Source organism: Dermacentor variabilis, chromosome 10 (genome assembly GCF_050947875.1).
Source record: "Dermacentor variabilis isolate Ectoservices chromosome 10, ASM5094787v1, whole genome shotgun sequence".
NCBI classification, from domain to species: Eukaryota; Metazoa; Arthropoda; class Arachnida; order Ixodida; family Ixodidae; genus Dermacentor; species Dermacentor variabilis.
In genome coordinates, this window is record NC_134577.1 from 99,234,696 (window position 1) to 99,259,018 (window position 24,323).

The 24,323-nt window shown below is 50.3% G+C and overlaps 1 protein-coding gene across 1 annotated transcript in view; it reads left to right on the top strand.

Moving 5' to 3' along the window:
- Window positions 1-239: 239 nt before the first annotated feature.
- LOC142559350 (uncharacterized) overlaps window positions 240-24,323 on the top strand; it is a 99,180-nt gene continuing 75,096 nt past the window's right edge. Inside the window, exons 1-2 of the mRNA XM_075670963.1 lie at window positions 240-370; window positions 1,125-1,430. Of these exons, the coding sequence (XP_075527078.1) occupies window positions 240-370; window positions 1,125-1,430 (437 nt within the window). The remainder of the gene's footprint in view (window positions 371-1,124; window positions 1,431-24,323) is intronic.

Sequence of the window (24,323 nt, forward strand, 5' to 3'; positions counted from 1 at the left end):
TTTGTCCTAGTAGGCTCTATAAATTTGGCGTATGAGTGAGTATTCCAAATTCTGTGGTCCCCCTGTGAGAACAAATTAAGGTCCTTAAATTTGGACTACCACATTGTAATGGTAAAGGCGGACTACATTGTAAGGCTCGAAAATATCGTGTCAGCGCTTCTGTAATGTCAAGCGTCCTCTGACGGCCGAAACCGCCCCGTGCACGCCTGGTACCTCCTCAAGTAAAGGTTCTCCGCGCAATGGGGACCGCGAGTGGCAGCTCGGCGGAGCAGTCATGCCAGGAGGACAAGGCGACCAAGGAGTTCTTCGCCTGCGGCCTCCTCTTCAGCGTCATTGTGAGCCGCAACCCGCCCAAGGAGAGGACCTGCAGGTGAGTCTCTCACCGACGCTTACACACCCATGGAGGAAGAGAAAAAACGAGAAGGGAGCATTGACTGACACGAATGGAGCCCGACAAATCTGTTAAGGTGAATCAAAAAGTTGGAACGCGGTACAACCTCTAGTTGAAGTGGATCAAAGACAATGTATTCCTGATGATTTTGGGGGTGGGAATGGGACGTGAAATTTAGCCTGCAATACGCTACAGGTAACTTGCTAAATAAGATAATGAACAAGAAAGAGAAAGAATACAGGCATATAATCAACATTTATTACTGTAATTGTTTGAATCGCCAGGTACGTCGATCTTGCCATCGTGAGCGTCGACGCTTACCAACGCGAACATACCAACGGAAACGGCTTTAGACTGTGCTATCTCTGGTATAGGCTCATATTTTAAAAAAAGCTGTGCTTTTTCCGCAATCGGCCTACGAAAAAGGTTAAAAATCTAAATTTCCACACTGAAAGAACGGGGCAACTCACTAAAGAAGACATCTCTAAAACTCGCCTACATTTTGCTGCTCTCTCGCTAACCCCCGTATTTAGAAACACCTTCTGTTGAAGCCCACGCTTGTACTGATCAAAGTGACGCCTGGCGTGAAGGTGTATACGATGTTCAATCCGTTTCCTTCGGTGCTTTCACGACAGTCTGTGGCCTGTCGTGAACGTAACTTGAAGCATGGGCTTCCAGTTGAGACGTAGTTCCGAATACGGGGCTAAGTTACCGACATAGTTTTTTTTTGTAGGGCGTACAGAAACATGGAGAAGTGCACGAGGGACCTGCAGTGTGCGAACTCTGCGGCCACCTTCAATTTTCACTCAATGCGCGTCGCGGACGTGCTGCTTAGCCCGTACGACAAGTACTGCCGCGGCTTCGTGGGTTCGGACATGATGAACCGGACCGTGCCGCCGCCACCCGCGGCCACGACCCCGCCGGTATGCGACGAGGAGCTGTACCTGCAGCAGTACTTCGAGTGTGGCCTCATGTACATGTTCGGCTTGCCCGGGGCAAACGAGACCGAGTACAGGACTAACAAGAGCCTTATTTGCGCGTAAGTCTATCCATGGCGGAGAGGCCTTGTCCACTCACTTATACCCAGCGTTTCAGCGATGTCTTCAAGCACGTCAAGGAACACTGCGCCAAGGATAACGTTGGTATTGCTCGGCGATGCCTTTATACCTGCCAGCTCTCCCCATTTTTTTTGTTATGTTTACGAATGTGGGCCCGTTTTGTGATTTCACGAATGTTGCATCAAGTTTTACAAAAACTAATTTTATTTGCGAAAATGTTCCCACGACGTTCACCGTGACTTCGGCTTCAAGTGTCGTGATGGTGACAGGATGCAAGATAGATAATTGCTTCAAGCAAGTTTGTACAAACTATTTATTGAAGCAGGCAAAATTGTACGTGTTCCCTGTGATGTAGAAACAGTTTGTTGCCTCCAATTGTTTGATTTTCCGAGTTTGTAGCTCATCCATGTTCAGCGTCTGAAGTTAAATCCTCGTTGCTAAAGTGCGTGTGCATCCCTGAAAAGACGTGTATTTAGGGAAGCTGTAGAAAAATTAGCGCCATCTTCTCCCTCGCCTCCCACCGTGCGCAGGCTGTTACGAATTACAATGTCCATAGAAAGGCAGGTATGCCACGTTGCTCGTATCGGAGACGTGGGAGTTAGTTCTCTATGGCAGTTTCTATTCCAAAGGAGAAAAAGAACAATGACAAAAAAGTGAGTCTTATCGAGCTTTTGACAGGCCTGAAAAACTTTACATAGCATACAATAAACAGCTTCAAATTACTCAAAAGAAAGGAATGCGACAGAAGAGAATGTGGCAGAACAGAGTATGTGGCAGAACGTGTAATGAGTATGTTCAGCTTAGCAAGAGTATGTGATATCACGCAACCTTGTGTCAGCACCAAAAGTAGAAAATAATCTTCTAAAGTACAAAGTGTGTAAGCAAGCCTACTATCACTTCGATAGTAACTTTATAGCATTTTAGTTAATTATTCATCACAGCTTCTCTTTTTAAATAACTCCGTAGAACGAGAGGGACGAAAAAAATTTAGGTCTTGATTTGAATGCAACAGCCCTATGAACACAACATACGAGGGCGAATCAGAACTACTTTGCCTCTATACTTTATTCGCCTAAATCAGGTACATACTTGTAATTGCATACATACAGACCATTCCACGTACGTTACAGTATTTTTCCACATAGTCCCCACAGCGGTTCGCACAGTTGTCCCATCGCAGTACTAAATTTGAGATGCCTTTGAGGTAGAATTCGTCCGGCTAGCTGTGCAACCATTGTCAGACTGATGTCGTGGCTTCGCTGCACACGAATCGCTCTCTTGTCAGTGTAATATGTGGATTTATTACGAGACACTATAGGCACAGTCCAATTGCACTGGCAGTACACGAACGCTGATCGCGCGCACAGCCGACACAAGAGCGTCTTCTTCGTCCTCCTCTTCACTACAATGGCTCCCGGGAAAGAAGAGTAGCCATCCTGGCGACTTACGGCGTAGGTAGGATGAGGGGGTCATAGTACGGCTTAAGTCGGTTTACATGAACGGTGTCACGCCCGCGACGCCTGTCGGGTGATGGTGTCACTGGTTCTACAACGTAGGGGACAGCGGATGTATGGTCTATGACGCGGTAGGGGCCATCATAGCGTGCAAGGAGTTTAGTTGAAAGGCCAGGGCTATGAGGTTGGACCCACAACCAAACAAGGGAACCAGTCGGAAAAAGTGGTGTAAGCGGGCCACCGTCATGCCGCAGCGTTTGACGACCTTGAGCAGTGGTCGTAAGGGTTCGCGCGAGCTGCCTACAGTCCTCGGCGTATTTGGGGGCTTCAGACACAGGCTTGCATTCGGAAGCATCGGGTCGGTATGGTAGCAGTGTGTCCATAGTACACGAGGGCTCTCTTCCATACAGCAGAACAAAGGGCGAAAAGCCAGCGGCAGCTTGTGTGGCCGTATTATAGGCATACGTGGCGAACGGCAAAACAGTGTCCCAGTTACTGTGGTCCGAGGCCACGTAGTAGTCAACATGTCACCGAGTGTGCGGTTGAACCTCTCTGTCAAGCCGTTCGTTTGCGGGTGGTAGGCTGTAGAATTGCGGTGAACGATGCTGCATGCAGCGAGAAGGGCTCGGATTACTTCGGACAAGAAGACACGTCCCCTGTCGCTGACCAGTTCGCGTGGTGCGCTATGTCGAAGCACGAAGTTCCGCAAGATGAAAAACGCAACTTCGCGCGCAGAGGCTGCTGGGAGTGCGGCAGTGTCGGCGTAGCGCGTCAAGTGGTCGACACCTACAGTTATCCAACAGTTACCCGTGGAGCTGCAGGGAAGTGGCCCGTATAGGTCTATGCCGACGCGGTCGAAGGGCCGAGACGGCCAGGGCAGCGGCTGTAGCTCACCAGGAGGGCGCTGTGGAATTTTACGTCGTGGGCACGGCGTGCAAGCGCGTACGTACTGGTGGACGACGTGATACATGCCGTGCAAGTAGAAACACTGCCTTAGCCGAATATTCGTTTTCAGAACGCCGGCGTGATCATTATGAGGAGCAGCATGAAAATAAGCGCATATGTCAGAACGCATGTGTCGTGGTATCACGAGGAGCCATTTGCGACCATCAGGCAAATAATTTCTGCGGTAAAGGACTTTGTAGCGTACCGCAAAGTGAGCGGCTTGGCGACGAAGTGTTCGAGAAGAGGGTGTGGCGGATGGGGCGTGGAGGAAAATCAGCATAGTTGAAAGCAGGGGATCCTTACGCTGCTCGTCCGGCATATCAGTGACGTTGAAGGCTGACATAGATGCGAAGAGCGGAGACACTGAAGCCACATCAGAAGGTAGCGGTGATCGGGAAAGCGTATCGGCGTCAGAGTGCTTTGTGCCCGATCGGTAGACAACGCGGATGTCATATTCTTGTAAGCGAAGTGCCCATCGTCCTAGGCGACCTGACGGATCCTTCAACGAGGACAGCCAGCAAAGGGAATGGTGGTCGGTGACAATGTCAAAAGGGCGACCATATAGGTATGGACGAAATTTGACGAGAGCCCAAATAATGGCCAAGCACTCATTTTCTGTTACAGAGTAGTTGGCTTCTACCTTCTTTAAAATGCGGCTCGCATACGCCCCGACGTACTCGTCATAGCCGTCTTTCCGTTGTGCGAGGACTGCACCAAGTCCGATGCCGCTGGCGTCCGTGTGTACCTCTGTAGGCGCTGTGGGATCGTAGTGTCGAAGAATCGGTGGCGAAGTGAGTAGTCGACGTAGTTGCTTGAAGGCGTCGTCACAGGAAGGTGACCACGCGGAGATGCCGTTGGTAGCGGTGAGCAAATTCGTCAGTGGTGCGATTATAGTTGCAAAATTGCGCACAAAACGCCGAAAGTAAGAGCAGAGCCTTATAAAGCTGCGGAGTGCCTTTAGAGTAGTGGGCATCGGAAACTCTGAGACCGCGCGAAGCTTGGCTGGGTCAGGAAGTACACCGTCCTTCAATACAACGTGTCCTAACATTGTTAACTTGCGGGCAGCAAAACGGCACTTTTTGATGTTGAGTTGGAGGCCAGCAGAGGTGAGGCAGGTCAGGATCTCACGCAAGCGAACGAGGTGCGTCGGGAAATCTGGCGAAACACCACGATATCGTCAAGGTAGCAGAAACACGTTTTCCACATATAGTTACGAAGGATGGCGTCCATCATACGCTCGAAAGTAGTGGGCGCGTTGCAGAGCCCGAATGGCATTACGGTAAATTTGTACAAGCCGTCGGGCGTGATGAAATCTGCCTTCTCACAGTCATCTTCTGCCATCGTCACTTGCCAATAGCCGGAGCGAAGATCCAAAGATGAGAAGTACTCTGCACCTTGTAAAGAGTCGAGGGCGTCATCTATCTGAGGAAGCGGATAGACATCTTTGCGACTAATCTTATTGAGTCGACGGTAATCCCCACAGAAGCGTATTGACCCATCCTTCTTGCGCACTAATACCACAGGAGACGCCCAAGGACTGTGGGAAGGGCGAATGACACCACAATGCAGCATATCGGTCACCTGCTGGTTAATGATCTGGCGCTTGGCTGCCGACACGCGGTATGGTCGCTGGCGTAAAGGACGATGGGAACCAGTGTGGACTCTGTGAGTGACGGTTGCCGTAAGCCCCAGAGATGGTTGTTCACAATCAAACGACGAGCGAAAATTATGAAGCAGCGCGAGAACTTGGTGGCGATGCGGAGGCGGCAGATCACCGTCTACGAGAGATTCAAGAATGTCCGACGACGACAATGATGACGACGACATGCACAGCACGGGAGAAGTGTGGGCGTCGAGCTAATAACAAGAAGCCGTGTCGTCGGAAGCTTCGAGAATTTGAAGCGGGTCAAGGGGCTGAACACGACCTAGTGATTCGCCGCGCAGTAGGTCACAGGGTTGTGAGACGGGTTACACATAAGCATAGAGGATAATCCAGATACAGTGGTGAGGACAGCGAACGGGAGAGGTAGGGCCTTGCGACGTAGAAAAGTAGGCCATGGTGCAAAAAGTACTGTAGCGTTTGGCGCGGTAGAGCAAGAGACGGGCACAAGCACAGACATTTCGGGTGGTATGTCCGTATCGGATACAACGGTGAGCTTGGAGGCTTTATCTTCAGAAGGATCAGGCAGTGGGGAATCAGCAAGCGGGAAAAGCGCCACTTCAGCCCGAGCACAGTCGATGATGGCACGATGGTGAGACAAGAAGTCCCAGCCTAGAATTATGTCATGTGAACATGAAGACAGCACGAAAAATTCAACAACATAGACGATGCCGTCTATGACCACCCTTGAAGTACATTGAGCAAGCGGGGCTATATGCTGCACAGACGCGGTGCGTAGAAGCATACCATACAACGGCGTTGTGACCTTGTGGAGGTTACGACAAAGCTTTTTGTCGACAACAGAAATTGCAGCCCCAGTATCAATAAGCGCAATTGCGGCGGTTCCTTCGACCAAAACGTCCAATAAATTGCGTGACGACTGTGCAGGCCTTGTAGAAGTCGCGAAGCTTGCAGTTCGTGCCTGCGGAACTGCAGCAACTAGTTTCCCTCGCTGGCGGCGACGTAAGGGGGAAAGCGAGCGACGACGTGGTGATGGCAACCGATGGGTGCTGACCGGGCGTCGTGGAGGCGGTGAGAACTCTGGGTTGGGAAGCATCGTATGCCCGGTGGTATCGTCGGGCTATATAGTCACATCCAGGCGTTGCGACAGCAGCGTTAGCAGGTGGCATGCGACGATGGCGGAAGCGCGCGACATGGCCGGCGATGCCGCAAGCGAAGCTTATGGGCCGGTTGTCGCGTGTGCGCCAAGGGGTCTGAACTGGGCGTCGAGACGGATTTGGGGGCAGCGCGGGAGGAGATGTAGCTTGAAGTCGCATTGGCGCAGGAAACGCAAAAGTCGGCGGCGCAGGTCGCGTGGCGACTTCGGCAAAGGTCAGAGGTGCAGCCACGGGAGGGCAGGGTTGAACTAAAGGTAAAGACCCAGCAATTTCCTCGCGAATGGCCCGCCTAATGGGAGCAGCCAGATTTGTGTCAGGCTGGGGAGGTCGATCGTTGAGAGGCAGCATGGACAGTTGGCTTGCCACCTCCTCACGAATGAAATCTTTGATCTCAACAGAGAGCGATGCTGCTGGCGTGGAGTTGGAGCGAAGCGCGAGGCCCGAGAGAGAGTCGCCAGGTGCAACAGCGCTGCGCGCAAGGACCCTTTGTCGACGCAGCTCATCGAAGCTCTGGCAAAGAGTGACGACAGCAGCGACAGAAGTAGGGTTTCGCGCCAGAAGCATTTGAAATGCGTCGTCTTCGATGCCCTTGAGGATGTGCTTCACCTTGTCTTCTTCACCCATGGTGGAATCGACGCGGGCGCAAAATATCCACGACATCCTCTGTGTAGTTGGTGTAAGTCTCTGCGAGCTGTTGAGCGCGCTGGAGTAGGCGCTGTTCAGCCCGGAGTTTTCGCAAGGCTGGGGGACCGAAGACTTCCGCGAATGCTGTTTTGAAAGCGGACCAGGTTTGCAGTTCCATTTCATGCGTGTGGAACCAGAGGTTTGCTACGTCAGTGAGATAGTACTTCTTCAGCGGTCCGAAAACATGGAGGTCACTAAGTGCAAGGTCCGGTCTTTATGGTTTGTGGTCCAGACTCTCCCTTGTCGTCAGTCAGCGACGCACGCGGCCTCCCTGAGCGCTCACTGTCATGCATGTCCTTACGGCTTTTTTAGAGTGCAGCTCTTTGACGCCCGTTCCCGTGATTCGCGTCGCAGTCGGCCTCGCCGTAACCAAGATCATTGTCCGCGCGCTGCTCTAGCTGTGTGCTCTCCTGCTTCCATTTCTCGCGCGCGGCGCGAGCCTTTCTCTACCTTTGTCCTCAAAAGCCGGATCACGTGTTCTCGCCTAGCCTCTTGCCCCTTTCTCCGCGCAGCGCCGTTGCGGTGACTTTCGCCGCCACCGTCCACTCCGCCCTCGCCGTTCCTTCTCCCGCTGTCGCGGCACTGCCGCGGTGCCGGCGGGGGCGCTCCTTGCCGCCTCGCGCGTAATCCGCAGCTCTCCTTTCCTCGGTCTCCGTGTCGCGTGGCTGTACGGCTCTCCGCCGTACAGCCGCGCCTGTCGCTTTCCCCTTTGCGGGGTGCGTTCCTCAGTGGCATTTGTCGACTCTGGCAGTGCTTGCGCCTGGCTCTTCCACTCTCGCCCTATACCTCCCCTTACCTGGCACAGTGCCGTTGCGGTGACTCGAAAGACAGTTATAGCGTTTCGTCCCCTTACTTCTACTGCCCACCCCAATCTTGTGCGGTCACATTGAGGCCTGTCTGTGTGTGAATGAGTGTGTGGCCTCTACCCTATACAACTGTTCGCCACCCGTTTCCTCATCCGACCTCAGTAGAAACAATAAATAATAATTGCTAATCGCCCCCTCCCCTCTCCGTGGCAGTGACCCGCTATAATATGGTGCGATGGCGCGTCGCCCGAGCGCCGGCTCGATAGCGGCGGATCATGGTGTGCGCTGCCCTATTCGAAACGCAGAACCGCCTCAGTTCGGCACTGCGTGTTCTGTATGCGGTTGCCTGTTTTTGAAATAAGGCAGCAGTTGCGCTTAAAGATCGCGTTACCAAGAAGCGTAATCGTCGGCCAACTTTTTTGAACTCACAACGCCACCACCTCACACTTGAGCAAGCGAGACACCTTTCCCCATACCTGGGCTGCATTCCCCTGTGGATTTCGATGGGCGTTCTTTCCCTGCTCCACAAAAAACGAATCACACTTCGTTGCTGGTACACCGTGGAACAGCCAAAGGCTGGAATGGCCTTGCGCACAACATCGTTTCTATACCCAGCTCATCTCGCATTATGCCGTGTTAGGGAGTGCAGCGGTGGCATAGAGGTAGAACATCCGCCTCGCGTGCAATAACACCGTGGTTCGAATCCCGGTGACGCGCAATTTTCCACCGGATTTTAAAGAAAGTAAAATTGCATAACCAGGCCTAGAGTGCGGCCTGATCGCGGTGACCAAAACCGGTAACGCACTCCCGCACCAGAGCAGGATTGGCCACCCTGGTGCAGTACTTGGCCACAACCTCCTATATGAACACAACAATCAAACCCCAGCCCTCAGTCCCCAGCAGCTTCGAAGCAACTGACCACGGCGGCGGTCAAAACTGTGACGCAGCAGAGGGTGCTAAGAATCCGTGGATCCGGACAGGCCGTCATTGGAATCTGAACCTGGCAAAGTTTAACGCTAGAACGTTATTTAGCGAGGCGAGTCTAGCAGTGCTATTGGAGGAATTAAAGGGCAGCAAAATAGGATATTGTCACGTGGTGGTGACGTTGAAGAACACAGTAGCAAATACTGTGAAAGACAAAACTAAATTTTATTGGGCGAACCTGTGCCCACAATAACAGGCTACACTTATAGCACAACGATAGCGGCGAACACGGTCGGCGATCGTCGAAAATCTGATCAGCGGGTCAAGTGCGTCGGCTTTTATACAGCAGTCATCGAATGTTCCAGACTAATCGTTGGGACCCGCATGCCTTCCACAAAGTTCTACAACATTCGAGTCATGCGATGAAATCAGATAACACAAGGTTCGGCAACAACAGACAGCGGATAGAAGCATCGATAACTTTCCAGAAACTTCGGATGCATACAGACGCGTCCCGCTCTGTGCGATAACATTTGTTAGGCGGCGAAACGTGGTCGCCCGTTACATATAAGTACACGTGTCAATATAATAGGGCTCAGTGAAGTTAGGAGGACAAATGAACCATATACAGTGCTAAAAAGCGGGCACGTCCTGTGCTACCGGGGTTTACCGGAAAGACGAGAACTAGGATCCTGGCAAATACAAGATGTGGACATGCTCAGCAAGGTGCGCTGCAGTGATCATAGGATGGTAAGAACTCGAATTAGCCTAGACTTGAGGAGGGAACGGAAGAAACTCGCACATAAGAAGCCGATCAATGAGTTAGCGGTAAGAGGGAAAATAGAGTAATTCCGTATCAAGCTACAGAACAGGTATTCGGCTTTAACTCAGGAAGAGTACCTTAGTGTTGAAACAATGAACGGCAATATTATCGGCATCATTAGGAAGTGTGCAATAGAAGTCGGTGGTAACCCTGTTAGACAGGATACGAGTAACCTATCGCAGGAGACGAAAGATCTTATAAAGAAACGCCAATGTATGAAAACCTCTAACCCTACAGCTAGAATAGAACTGACAGAACTTTCGAAGTTAATCAACAAGCATAAGACAGCTGACATAAGGAGGCATAATATGGATAGAATTGAACGTGCTCTCAGGAACGGAGGACGCCTAAAAGCAGTGGAGAAGAAACTAGGAATAGGCAAATCAGATATATGCGTTAAGAGAAAAAGCCGACAATATCATTACTAATATGGATGAGATAGTTCAAGTGGCTGAGGAGTTCTATAGAGATTTGTACAGTGCCAGTGGCACCCAAGACGATAATGAAAGACAGAATCATCATCATCATCTGCCTGGTTACGCCCACTGCAGGGCAAAGGCCTCTCCCATATTTCTCCAACAACCCCGGTCACGTACTAATTGTGGCCATGCCGTCCCTGCAAACTTCTTAATCTCATCCGCCCACCTAACTTTCTGCCGCCCCCTGCTACGCTTCCCTTCCCTTGAAATCCAGTCCGTAACCCTTAATAACCATCGGTTATCTTCCCTCCTTATTACATCTCCTGCCCATGCCCCCCATTTCGTTTTCTTGATTTCAACTAAGATATCATTAACTCGCGTTTGTTTTCTCACCCAACCTGCTCTTTTCTTATCCCTTAACGTTACACCTATCATTCTTTCCATAGCTCGTTGCGTCGTCCTCAATTTAAGTAGAACCCTTTTCGTAAGCCTCCAGGTTTCTGCGCCTTACGTGAGTACTGGTAAGACACAGCTGTTATATACTTCTTTCTTTTTCTATTCTCTCTACTCACATTCTCTACTCGGACTATTCTCTCTTTTTTCAAAAGAGAGAATAGTCTAGAGGAATTTAAAATCCCACAAGCAACGCCGGAAGAAGTAAGGAAAGCCTTGGAAGCTATGCAAAGGGGGAAGGCAGCTGGGGAGGATCACGTAACAGCAAATTTGTTGAAGGATGGTGGGAAGATTCTGCTAGAAAAACTGGCCACCCTGTATACGCAATGCCTCATGACCTCGAGCGTACCGAATCTTGGAAGAAGGCTAACATAATCCTAATCCATAAGAAAGGGGACGCCAAAGAGTTGAAAAATTATAGACCGATCAGCTTACTGTCTGTTGCCCACAAAGTATTTACTACGGTAATTGCAAATAGAATCAGGGACACCTTAGACTTCTGTCAACCAAAGAACCAGGCAGGATTCTGTAAAGGCTACTCAACAATAGACCATATTCATACTATCAATCAGGTGATAGAGAAATGTGAGGAATATAACCAACCCTTATATATAGCTTTAATTGATTACGAGAAAGCGTTTGATTCAGTTGAAACATCAGCAGTTATGGAGGCATTACGGAATCAGAGTGTAGACGAGCCATATGTAAATATACTATATCTATAGCGGCTCCACAGCCACCATAGTCCTCCATAAAGAAAGCAACAAAATCCCAATAAAGAAAGGCGTCAGACAGGGAGATACGATCTTTCCAATCAGCGTGTTTACAGGAGGTAATCGGAGACCTGAATTGGGAAGAATTTGGGATAAGAGTTAATGGAGAATACCTTAGCAACATGCGATTCGCTCGTGATATTGCCTTGCTTAGTAACTCAGGGGACCAATTGCAATGCATGCTCACTGACTTCGAGGGGCATAGCAGAAGGGTGGGTCTAAAATTCATTTGCAAAAAATTCAAGTAATGTTTAACAGTTTCGGAAGAGAACAGCAATTTACGATAAGATAGCTGGCGAGGCACTGCATGTGGTAAGGGAATACATCTACTTAGGGCAGGTAGTGACCGCGGATCCGGATCGTGAGACTGATGATCAGAAGAATAAGAATGGGCTTGGGGGTGTTTGGCAGGCATTTTCAGATCATGAACAACAGGTTGCCATTATCCCTCAAGAGAAAAGCGTATAACAGCTATGTCTTATGAGTACTCACGTACGGGGCAGAAACCTGGAGGCTTACGAAGAGGGTTCTACTTGAACTGAGGACGACGCAACGAGCTATGGAAAGAAGAATGATGGGTGTAACGTTAAGGGATAAGAAAAGACCAGATTGGGTAATGGTACAAACGCGAATTATTGGCATCTCAGTTGAAATCAAGAGAAAGAAATGGGGGCATTAGCAGGACATTTAATGAGGAGGGAAGATAACCGATGGTCATTAAGGGTTACAGACTGGATTCCAAGGGAAAGGAAGCGTAGCAGGGGTTGGCAGAAAGTTAGGGGGGCGGATGAGATTAAGAAGTTTGCAGGGACGGCATGACCGCGATTAGTACATGACCGGGGTAGTTGGAGAAGTATGGGAGAGGCCTCTGCCCTACAGTGGGCGGAAGCAGGGTGATGATGATGATGCCTTGTATCATTTTGATATTCTTTGTTTCTTATATTCCTTGTAAGCCACCCCATATGTAACACCCCGAAGGGCGGTGTTTAAGGAAATAAAATGAAAGTGAAAGACGTGTAAAGCACAACAGCCATCTTCAACAGCTGACGGCAGCGCCATGCTGCGGAGCTCTCAGCAGATGAGGCCAGGCCAGTCCAAGAAAGGTCCACCGCTGGGAATGTATATGCTGACTTCGCATTTGCAGCCGTGATTTGGCTAAAAAAACTGGCTTCAAGACTTTCTGATTCGCGCTCGTACAATAATGCCGAGGTAGAGATAGCTTATAGCGGAGGCGCGTGCTGGTCAAGGCCTCACCCGCGCTTCCTCCCTCGAATAAATCTCGTTGGTTCAGCCAAGCAGCCACAGTGCACCCAGCAGTCAGTGCGAACCTGGAGGATGTATACGGTGCAAAGCTCAAGCACCATACACCCTTGCGCCTAACGAATTCGAAATGACATCGTAAGCATGGGAAAATTTTGATGACTTGAGGCAGCACACGGCCATTTCCATACTCATACTGATGTCCCATATTGTGGGACGCCTGCAGCCAAATGGATTTTGCACATCCGCCGCCATGGCCATGAGTCGACCTAGGGCTAGATGCTTTCCGAACATTCGCTTAAGGTTTCGTGATTGCCCAGCGTCGCGTTACGTCAGCGGTCGCCAGCACAGGAAGGTGGCAGGGCAAATTAGTCACCGCCGACTCTTTGACGTCAGAAGCAAAGCGAACGTTCAGAAAGCTGGATGCTTGCGAGATCTCGCTCCCTGCTGACGTAAGGCTTATTATAACTAAATGAATGTAAATATTCTAAACTGTGCAGGAGCAACAGCTGTCGCCGTGTCGGATTTTACCACATCTATAGTCCTCAGCAAAGCGTTGCACAAATTGAAGATTCTGTCGTACTGGTCACACTGCACCACCGCTCTAGGACAGCCAGCCTTCCTGTGGCTTCGGTCATATATATTGCTACAGAACAGTATTTGCGATGAAGCACAGGTGAGCAGGGTGAAGACGACGACGATTAGAGGCTAGCGCGGGTTGTTGCCTCTTGGCCAAGTGCGGCGTATTTCCTTGTAAATATACTTGTATATAGCTTTTCCTCTGCGTCTTCCTACGTAACATGTCTGGTGGAGGTGGACCTTCCCGGTACCTCGTCACGAAGCTTCGCAGTAGACGGTACGTGGAGCCTTCCTTCATGGCTCCCGGCGACGACAACTCGGCTCCGCCTGCTCCGACACCTGCTGCCACTTCGACGACCTGCATCACTCTCCCCGCTCCCCATGATCCTGGCGTATACTCGGGCAAAGATGGGGAAGGCGTCGAGGACTGGATCAGCCTGTACGAACAGTCAGCCTCAACAACCGGTGGGACCCTACTATCATGCTCGCCAACGTAGTCCTTTACCTCGGCGGCACACCTCGAGTTTGATTTCGCACGCACGCAGATGAGCTCACCAGTTGGGATTCGCTTAAGCAAAAGCTCCGAGACTTGTTCGTCAACCCCTACGGTCACCAACTTGCCGCGCAGAAGGCGCTTTCCGGCCGTGTGCAGACGTCAACAGAGCCCTACGTCACGTACATTCAGTACGTCTTGGCTCTGTGCCGCAAAGTTGACGCACACATGACTGAGTCAGACAAGGTTTTCCACATCTTCAAAGGCATTGCCGATGACGCCTTCAACTTGCTCGTTTTCAACAACGTGGCGACAGTGGATGCAGTTATAGAAGAGTGCCGCCGCCTGGAACTAGCTAAAAGCCGACGTATCGACCAGCAGTTTGCCCGTCTGTACAAAACCACAGTGACATCTTCCTGTGCCGACGATCCTCGTCCCAACGACACTGGCGATGTTACCAGAATCGTCTGGCGTGAGATTGAGGTCGCCTATCCGGCTGCCTTCGACTGCAGCCCTTCCAACGCACCTGCAGTCACGGTTTCCCTGATCCAGGCAGTTGTCCGCCAGGAATTCGCAAACGTGGGTTTTCACACCATCTGCTCGGGCCATCGCCCTGTTACCGACCCGGCTACTTCGATTCCGTCCCGTCTCGCATCTTATTACCCACCACGTTTCCGCAGCCCATCTGAATGGCGCACTTGCTGACGACAAGCCCATTTGTCTTGACTGCCATCGAGTCGGGCATATTTCTCGGCACTGTCGCAGTCGCTGCAGTTCCCCGACCCGGCCTACTTATTCTGCCTACTCTCGCCCCCCAGGTGGCCCTTCTCGTCCCTATGCCGCACGCTCCGATAATGCCGCCACTGATTCTCCTGCGCCGAACCGCCCCTATTCTCGTTCGCCTTCGCCCGAACGACGACAATCTCGCTCCCCCCAGCCCCGTCGCTCCTATTCGCCGATTCCCTTTGGACGCCGCTCCCAGCCCGAAAACTAGACGATGCAGCGCCTCGCGGTGACACTGCATTGCTCCCTACGCCGCCCGATCCTCTACTGAAGTTGCCCACTCATCTGAACCTTATTGACGTGCAAGTCGACTGTGTTCCTGTATCTGCTCTTATAGACACTGGGACGCCTTTGCCGGTAATGAGCGTTGACCTTCGTAGCCGGCTGAGGAAAATAATCACGCCCGCCACGACGCCTGTTGTCCGTGTCGCCGATGGCGGAACAGCCCCCGTAATGGATATGTGTGCCGCTCGCGTCTCCGTCGCCGATCGCTCCACTATTCTGCTATTCGCAGTCATCGCCCACTGTCCCCACGACATCATCCTCGGCTTAGACTTCCTCTCCGCACATTCAGCTCTCGTCGATTGTTCCGCCAGTACTCTCCGCCTTGACCTGCCTGTTCTGGATCCCGCTGAACCACACCCCAGTCGCCTCAGTTACGTCGACTTCGTTCGCTTGCCACCTTCGGCACTGATTTACGTTGACGTCGTGTCATCCCCACCAGTCCCCGATGGTCACTACATCACGGCTTCTATGCAAGACGTATTCCTTACACATGGGATCACAGTATCTCATGCAGTACCACATGCAGTTTTATCTATCACGGCGAATTGCATCTGCCTGCCAGTGGTAAATTTTGGCTTGACGACACAAGTACTGCCATGCGGGATGTCTCTGGCCCAGCTTTGCTCATTCGAGGATCACTCAGTAGCATCTATTGAAGTAGACGACAATTCAGCCGATCCTCCTCTACCGTTGCAGTCGGCAACTTGTACCATCGCCGACTTACTGAAAATTATTGCCGCCGACATGCCGTTCGAGCACGGTTGTGAGCTCTACCACGTTCTCTTTTCCTACCACGATATTTTAGACTTTAACGATCGTCCTTTGGCCCAAACTACAGCTGTTAAACATCGCATTAATACCGGCGAAGCCCATCCTATTCATCGCCGCCCGTATCGAGTGTCACCGGCTGAGCGTCAAGTTATTCACGCCGAAGTTCACAAAATGCTTGCCAAGAACATTATTGAATCGTCGTGTAGTCCATGGGCGTCGCCTGTTGTACTGGTAAAAAAGAAGAATGGCTCATGGCGCTTTTGCGTGGATTATCGGCACCATAACAGGGTTACCAAAAAGGATGTGTGTCCCCTACCTCGGATTTATGACGCCCTTGACTGCCTCCACAGTGCTCGCTATTTCTCCTCAGTTGACCTTCGCTCCGGCTTCTGGCAGATTGCCGTGGACGATCTCGACCGCGAGAAGACCGCTTTTGTAACACCCGACGGTCTTTATCAATTCAAAGTGATGCCGTTCGGTCTATGTAACGCTCCTGCCACTTTTGAAGGCATGATGGACTCCCTTCTTCATGGTTTCAAATGGTCCACGTACCTGTGATACTTGGACGACGGTATAGTATTCTCCCCAACGTTCGCTACACACCTCGAGCGCCTCTCAGCAGTCCTGGACGTTTTTCGTCGACGTGGTCTGCAACTCAACGCATCGAAGTGCCAATTCGGCCGTCGCCCAATTACCGTCCTTCGACATCTCGTTGACGGGAACGGAGTGCAACCGGACGCAGGCAAGATCGATGCTGTTACGCACTTCCCTGTTCCAAAGTGTGTGAAGGATATGCGCAGCTTCATCGGCCTTTGTTCGTACTTCCGCCATCTCGTGAAAAATTTCGCCGCCATATTACGACCTCTAACCGAGCTTTTGAAAAAAGATGTCCCTTTCCAGTGGGGCAATAACGAGGCCTCTGGATTCTCGCATCTAATCGACCTTCTCACAACGCCTCTCGTTCTGGCCCATTTCATGTATTCTGCGCCTAACGAAGTCCGTACTGATGCCAGCGGTTGCGGAATTGGCGCAGTTCTGGCACAACGCCAGCGCGGCCACGACCGTGTTATCGCTTACGCCAGCAGGCTCCTCTCGCCCGCGGAGCGCAGCTATTCCATCACTGAGCGTGAGTGTCTGGCCCTAGTTTGGGCGGTTGCGAAGTTCCGCCCATACTTATATGGCCGACCCTTTTCCGTTGTAACAGACCATCAAGCGCTTTGCTGGTTATGGTCACTGAAAAATCCTACAGGAAGACTTGGTCGCAGTGCCTTAAGCCTCCAAAAATATCCGTATTCTGTCACCTACAAATCTGGCCGACTACACAAGGACGCTGACTGCCTGTCTCGCTACCCGGTAGACGAGCGTGACGCCGCCGACAGTAGTACCGCCAACGGCATTTTCTCTGTGTCTGCCTTCGCTAACATCGCCGATGAGCAGTACCGACACCTATCGCTGCGAGTACTCATCGAGCGTCTGCGCTCTACACCTACCGACGATTCCGTTCGCCGATATGTCCTCCAGGGCGGCATTCTGCACCGAAGGAACTTCCTCTCTGACGGATCTGATCTTCTTGTCGTGCCGAAACATCTACAACCGACTGTGTTCTTTGAGATGGATGACGCACTCACTGCAAAACATCTTGGAGTAACCCGCACGTACGACCGCGTCCGCCGCCGCTTCTATAGGCCCGGTCTCGGTCGCTCCGTCTGGCGCTATGTTGCTTACTGTGATTCCTGCCAGCGTCGGAAAACACCTCAGGTGCTACCTGCCGGTCATCTTCAGCCGATCACCGTCCCTGCAAAACCGTTCTTTCGTTTTGGATTAGACCTCCTCAGTCCCTTTCCCTCGTCATCCTCTGAGAACAAATGGGTAGCCGTCTCAGCTGATTACGCCACCCGATGGCTTATCCCACGGGATCTCCCTACCAGTTGCGCCACTGACGTCGCGGACTTTCTCTTGCGTGACGTTATCTTGCTTCATGGTGCCCCGCGACAGCTGCTTACTGACCGTGGTCGTAACTTTCTCTCGAAAGTTATAGCTGACATTGTTCGCTCCTTCTCCATTCAACACAAGCTGAATACCTCATACCATCCTCAAACCAGTGGCCTGACAGAGCGGTTAAACCGTACTCTTACCGATATGCTGTCCAAGTACGTTTCTAAGAACCACCACGACTGGGACATTGCCCTTCGTTACGTTACATTTGCGTACAATTCTTACCGGCACCACACCGCCGGATTTTCTCCATTTTATCTACTGTACGGTCGCGAACCGACCTTGCCTCTAGACACGGCACTTCCTTCTGCTGCGATCTCAAGAAGCGAGTATGCGCGCGACGCCATCGCCCTCGCCGACCATGCACGCCAGATTGCCCGTACTCGACTGACGGCCTCGCAAACCGCTCATTAGCGTCAGTACAACGCCCGCCACCGTGACGTACAGTTTTCGCCTGGTGCGCTCGTGCTTCTGTGGTCGTCCCCTCGTCACGTCGGACTTTCAGAGAAGCTCCTTTCTCGATACACAGGGCCCTACCGCGTGCTGTGCCAGGTGACGCCTCTGAAGTACGAAATTGCTCCTGTTCGTTTCCCTCGTCCTGTACTCCGGCATCTAGTGATGTTGTGCACCTCAGTGGGCTGAAGGCCTACTATACTGCTTCCGAGTCCGGCGTTTAGTCGCTCCGGGACGGCGCTTTTGCCGCCGCGGGTAGTGCTACAGAACAGTATTTGCGATGACAAAGAGGTGAGCAGGGTGAAGACGACGATTGGAGGCTAGCGCGGGCTGTTTTCTCTCTGGCTGGAGATGGCGGTTGCCATGCCTTGGGGGGCGGGGGGGGGGCAAGTGCGGCGTATTCCCTTGTAAATATACTTGCATATAGCTTTTCGTTTGCGCCTTTCTACGTAACAATATAAGCACATTTCTCATCACTGCTATCTGTGCACCATACCGCCTTTGCAATTTTTGTAATTTACAGTGTTTAGGTGGTTCGACTAACAGCTTCAGTCAATTGTTTCTATGATTAGTGATTGAAGAATGGAACAAGCTACTGCATGAAATTCTTAACGAACGTAGCCCTTCGAAGTTGAAGCAGCTGCTGACAGTTCATCTCATAAATTAATGCTCAAGGTTATGCCACTTACGCCTGTCATTGTTTGACTGAAATGTCTAGTGCTTTACATGGAAATGTAAAGCCATTTTTTTGCCATGTTAATGTAAGCCATGTTTTGATGCATTTTACTTTGTATCCCATCCTTATGGGAAAGCCCGAAAGAAGCTCTAAAGGGTAGAATAAGTTATTAAGTTATTATTAAGAATAAGCTATAAGTTAGAATAAGTGAATAAGAATAAGTTAAGAATAAGAATATCACATTTACCTGAGCAACGCATGCTTCATGCTTAAAGGTTGCGAATTCAGGTTTTACCGCTGGGAAAAGTGCCATTTCTCCCACTTTTATTTACTTATTCTATTAATAAATATAAGAAGGTTATCGTAAAATGTAACCTTTATATTTGTTATTTACTTTTCAATACAAAGAGAGCTAATGGGACTATTGTTAGTGCCGTACAGTTGTCACTTGATGGACAGTGATTTTTATATTTGCCAGACAACAATAATCGTCATCTGTTCTGCTTGCGTTTCCTTTCTTGAACATCTTGAAGGGGCAGCGCAATAAGACGAAGACAGAAGGCATGAACACACAGGACAGCGCTGAACTCACAACTAACTTTATTCGAAGGCTTACGCAAACTTATGTACACAACCCATAGCCACGTGCTGTCCCATCGATGGCGTCATTATCAGTGCGCAGGCTAAAAAAAAAAGCGTAAAACCCTGTAATCTAATGCTACACTACTATGCGGCTTAAGAATTGAAATTCACTGTCATGCAAATTTAACGATGGCATGCTTACACAACGCGACCCTTTTTTTTCTGATATAGTAGGCCTCAACAATCTCCTTCGTGGTTTGATTTTTATACGCGGAAAGTATTGCGGTATTCTTATAGATTGGAAGTGCACCCATGCTCAGAGCAATGCCGCGCGACATGCGAGTAGGCATTACCCGTTAGCGAGCGCCTATGCTCAGACAATCTAATATTCAGGCAACGACCTGTTTGGCCGATATAGACGCGACCGCCGGAAAATGAAAGCTCGTAAACAACTCCCATTCTACAGTGCACAAACGGGGAAGTACGCTTAACCTTTCCCAGCATGAGAGGAGGCAGCCTGGGCCAATTTCCTATCACTCTTACCACAAATTTTGATCATCTTAATTGTTAGGGACAGAAAAAAGAACTTTTACATCAAACCTGCCAGCTACATTACTGAGGCAGTGCGATAGTTTATGCACTTATGGTATTACAACCAACAATTACAACAATGGGTAAGCATGCCATCGTTAAATTTGCATGAGGGTGAACTTGAATTTTTAAGCCGCCTCATAGTGTAGCATTAGATTACAGTGTTCGGCGTTTTTTTTTTTTTGCCTGCGCACTGATAATGACGCCATCGATGGGAGAGCACGTGGCTATGGGTTGTGTACATAAGTTTGTGTAAGCCTTTGAATAGAGTTAGTTGCGAGTTCAGCGCTGGCCTGTGTGTTCCTGCCTTCTGCCTTCGTCTTATTGCGCTGCCCCTTTAAGATGCTCAACCAGTACCAACTCGCCCAAATGCCGATCCTTTCTTGAAAACGCTGCGCTCGTTACTTTCCTGTCGAGAATGTTCTGTCATGCTGATAATGCGCAGGCCGTTCGTCACTTCTAAGTACCGGGCTCGCAGCGCTAAAGAAAGGAAATGTGGGCAAGACAGATACATGATTATCGATGTGTGGCAAAAAATTTGGGGGACGCTTATGCTTCGCCTTTAGGAGTGCAACGAGATGGCATTCGAAGACCCCCGACTGCTTCTCACGCTTCCCGGAAACGGGAGCGTATGCAACCGTAATGTATACCTGGAAACGCATGCCGCGAACGCTATGCACCAAGGTGAGCCTTGTGGTGGAACCACGGCCTTTCGCGTGGGTCGCGATGCGGCGGAGGCGAACGCCAGCTGGATTTAATGCAAGGAACCGGGCGTGCCGCTCCGTGACCTCCAAGACACTCATCGCGCCGGCGCGCGCAAAGTGGCGGACGCCGCGGCCAGATTGAGTATGTCAAAGGGCATTCTTTGAGTTTTCGCTTAACAGAATTATGTTTTAAAGCGAAAGCCTTACTGGCCGCGAACTTGCGATTTCGCCGTGGCGGTGCTCGGTGGACTCACATGACGTCACAACGCGGGCCTCGCCGCGGAGATTTCTCTCTCTCTCGCTCCCTAGTCACTACTGCGCATGCGCCACTAGTAGCACCGAGCCACAGGTGTTCCGCCGCTGCGAAGCGCCGCGCCTTTCCCGTGTCGCCGTTTGGTATGACGTCACACCGCGTTCCTCGCCGTTGCGCTCGCCTTCGCTCGCTTCGCCAGCTGCGACGCATGCTTGATGAAATGTCGGAGGATTGAAAAGAAGAGCTCGCGCGCGCCGCAACCACAGTTGAGGCGGCAGTATGGACGGCGACAATACTGATAAGCAGGAGGACGCCTGGAATCGACATCGGAACGAGATGACGAGGAAACGAATCGCCCAGGAAACAGACGAACAGCGCGCCGAACGACTAGCTAAACGCCGCAAGATAGCTAGACAACCAGACTAACCTGGACTTGCAATCAAGATTGACCAAGGCTAACCATGCTATGCCTTAGCTTTCGCTACGTATATCCTGCAATAGCCGAGCTAAGCCACTGCCAATTTTTCTCGTATAGTCAAATTACAGTCCGAGAGCTATTGTGTCTGTAGGTTTTGTGCAAGTCGTAGTTTACAGTTATTCTACGTATTTTAGCTTCAGAAATTCAATCAGTTTAGTCAATTCCTTGCATCATATGGAAGGCTTAGGTATACGTGGTTAGAAAATTATTTTGCCGTGGGGAAGGCCGACGTAGGACGTCGGATTTTCTGCGACACGGAATCCTTAACGCTGTGGCGTTAATATACAGCCCGTAGGGTGCATCTGTTTTTAGTGTGTACGGGGCCATGCTTCTCCAGAGTCACGAAGCTGTTGTCTGTTCGCTTGGTTGTCGATGAGTTTGTTAAGCCGTTCCAAAAAGATGGCGTCATCATGCGTATGCTAAGAAACTCAGTGCCCTTCCACTTTGTGAAGAAGGATGGCACGCGAAGCTGTGCATGTGGGCCCCTTAATGGCCAACTGCACCTCCACCGCGGGTCGGCCCGGCATTGCACTGTCTTCAAGATCGGCCCACGTATGGGGAGTTCTTAACGCCTGCTTCACCTCCGCCGCGGGTCGGGCTGGTATAGCAATATCTTCGGCATCGGCCCACACGTATGGGGAGTACTTAACGCCTGCTTCACCTCCGCCGCGGGTCGGGCCTATCTCTGGGATCGGCCCACGTATGGGGAATTTCTTGCTAATAACAATGACACGGAAATTTACTTGGATGGCAGAAGTATACAGCTTCGATCTAGAAAAACTAGATAGAGAGAGGGGCGGCTGCGAAAAATGTGAAAGAAAACAACTTTAAATTTGTAGTGCTTTTCTCGCTTGCCCCCTATTATGGCCGACCCAACCCAGCCTTGACGGTTTTACCTCACAGCTCAAACCACGCCTGCGGCCGGGCTAAGAATTGGCGAAAATTCCGGCAGTTTGGACGTCATTCGTAGAATATATATATATATTTATTTATTTATATAGAAACAATACGAGAACCAAGAAGGCACTGCAAATTCTCGTACTACTAAGGCAGCCTTCATCGTTTTCGTGGCAGCCAGCGGTTTTCCAAATGGCTCTTCATTTCGTCATACAATTCAATGGTTCTCTTACCACCCATCGCAGGAAGTGGCCGATACTAGGGATAAGCGCGTAGTAGTGTTATATCAACCAATAAGGAAAGACCGAAAGATACAATATGCTGCCCAAGACCTTCCTTCAGTTCATTGCTCCGTCGCAGCTGCACTGGTTTCAACAAAAGATGACGCTGGTGCTAACATTGTCATAAGGGGGCTTGGCTTCGTCAGGGCAGCAGCTGCCCTTCTTGGCAGTGCTTGCTCGCTCTCCTACGGAACCTAGAGCACAACCCCTTAACACTTCGCCGTTTCGTCGCAATCTTCGCCGTTTCTTCGCCCTCGCCACTCGGCGAGATGGGAGGGAGGGATTACGTCTGCAACTCAGCCTTTTGGCTCGCGTCACCAAGGAAATCAGTCGTTGCCCTGACTAAGGCAATTATTGCTGTCTAGACGTTCGATCTAGCGACACCCCTTGCCTCAACCACTGTTGGTCTCTTCTCTAAGTCTTCCTCGTTTTGAGTGCATCTGTACACAGACGCACACACACACTGCACAAGTGTGTAAAGGTTTACCGGAGCTACTGGGTGGTCTGAAAATTTCACTTTTCACGTACAGCCGTGCAGTGATTGTTGCATCATGGGAACGATTCACACAGCAGCAAGTGAGATTCTAGTAAAAAAAAAAACTTCCACCCACTAAATGGACGTCCTCGAGCGCGCGGCTGCTGATCCCAATGGCACGCTTGACGCCCAACAACTTTCTCACCTGTTATAAGCGAAAGTGTTGTGGAGGTAGTCGAGTTCCTGATTATCTTCGCAATGGCGAATCTCGGACATCTGAGCCACTGCCGCTGCTTCGTGTGCAAGTGTCTCTGATGTAGGATGTCCTGAAGCTTCGGCGTGTTCGGTTTTAAAATTTTGTTACCAAGAACACACTGCCCATACCACAAGGGATTATTGCACGAAGGGTACAAGGGCAAACAATAACCATAATGAACTCATAGTTGAAGAAGTAAAAAGAAAATTATGTACAATCTGAATAATAAACATGATAACGAGCAACATCAAAGTCAGAAATATAGAGAGAGGTTAAATATATATGCCTATACAATATAGCAGCACTTACAAAACGCTTCAAATAAGCGTAGCAAGTAATTTTTGAGAAGTGACAAAAAACTGGCAAGCGACAAACTATTGGTGGTAATACAAGGTAAACCATTCCACTGCCTTGTGGCCAGCGGAAAAAGGAGTGTGTAAAATAGCCAGTTTGAAAAAGATATTCCTGTAGGATGTACGAACGCTTAAGTGGTGTTATTCTGGAGTTTGCCAAGCTAACGCACTTGGAAGTATTGACGTTTAACTTGTTATGAATTTACTGGTGAACTAATTTCAACCGTTGGACTGTGGCTCGGTTTTCCATTTTGAGTATTCCGGCATTTTTAGTAGAGCACTTGGAGAGTCTGTAAGTCGATATTTATTAAAGATGTATCTAACTGCTTTTCGTTGCACTCCGTCTAGCACGGTAGTAAATTTGCTTGTCGACAAAAACCAAGCTGAGATAGGTACTCTAGTGTTGATCTGACGAGTGCATTATAAGCTAGGAATTTAGCTTCACGTGGACCTTGCCGTAGGCGCTGATTAGGAAAGAAAAAGTGACTTAGAGCCGTTCAAGTAATACGTTTAACATGGGAGTACCATTCAAAGTCAGCCGTTAGCGTTCGACTAAGATATTTGGGATCTGTGACTGCGGTTAGGGGGTCATCGTTTATGGTGTTTTCTTGTCATTCTAAAACCAGCAGTTCTCTAACCATTGAGAGCCA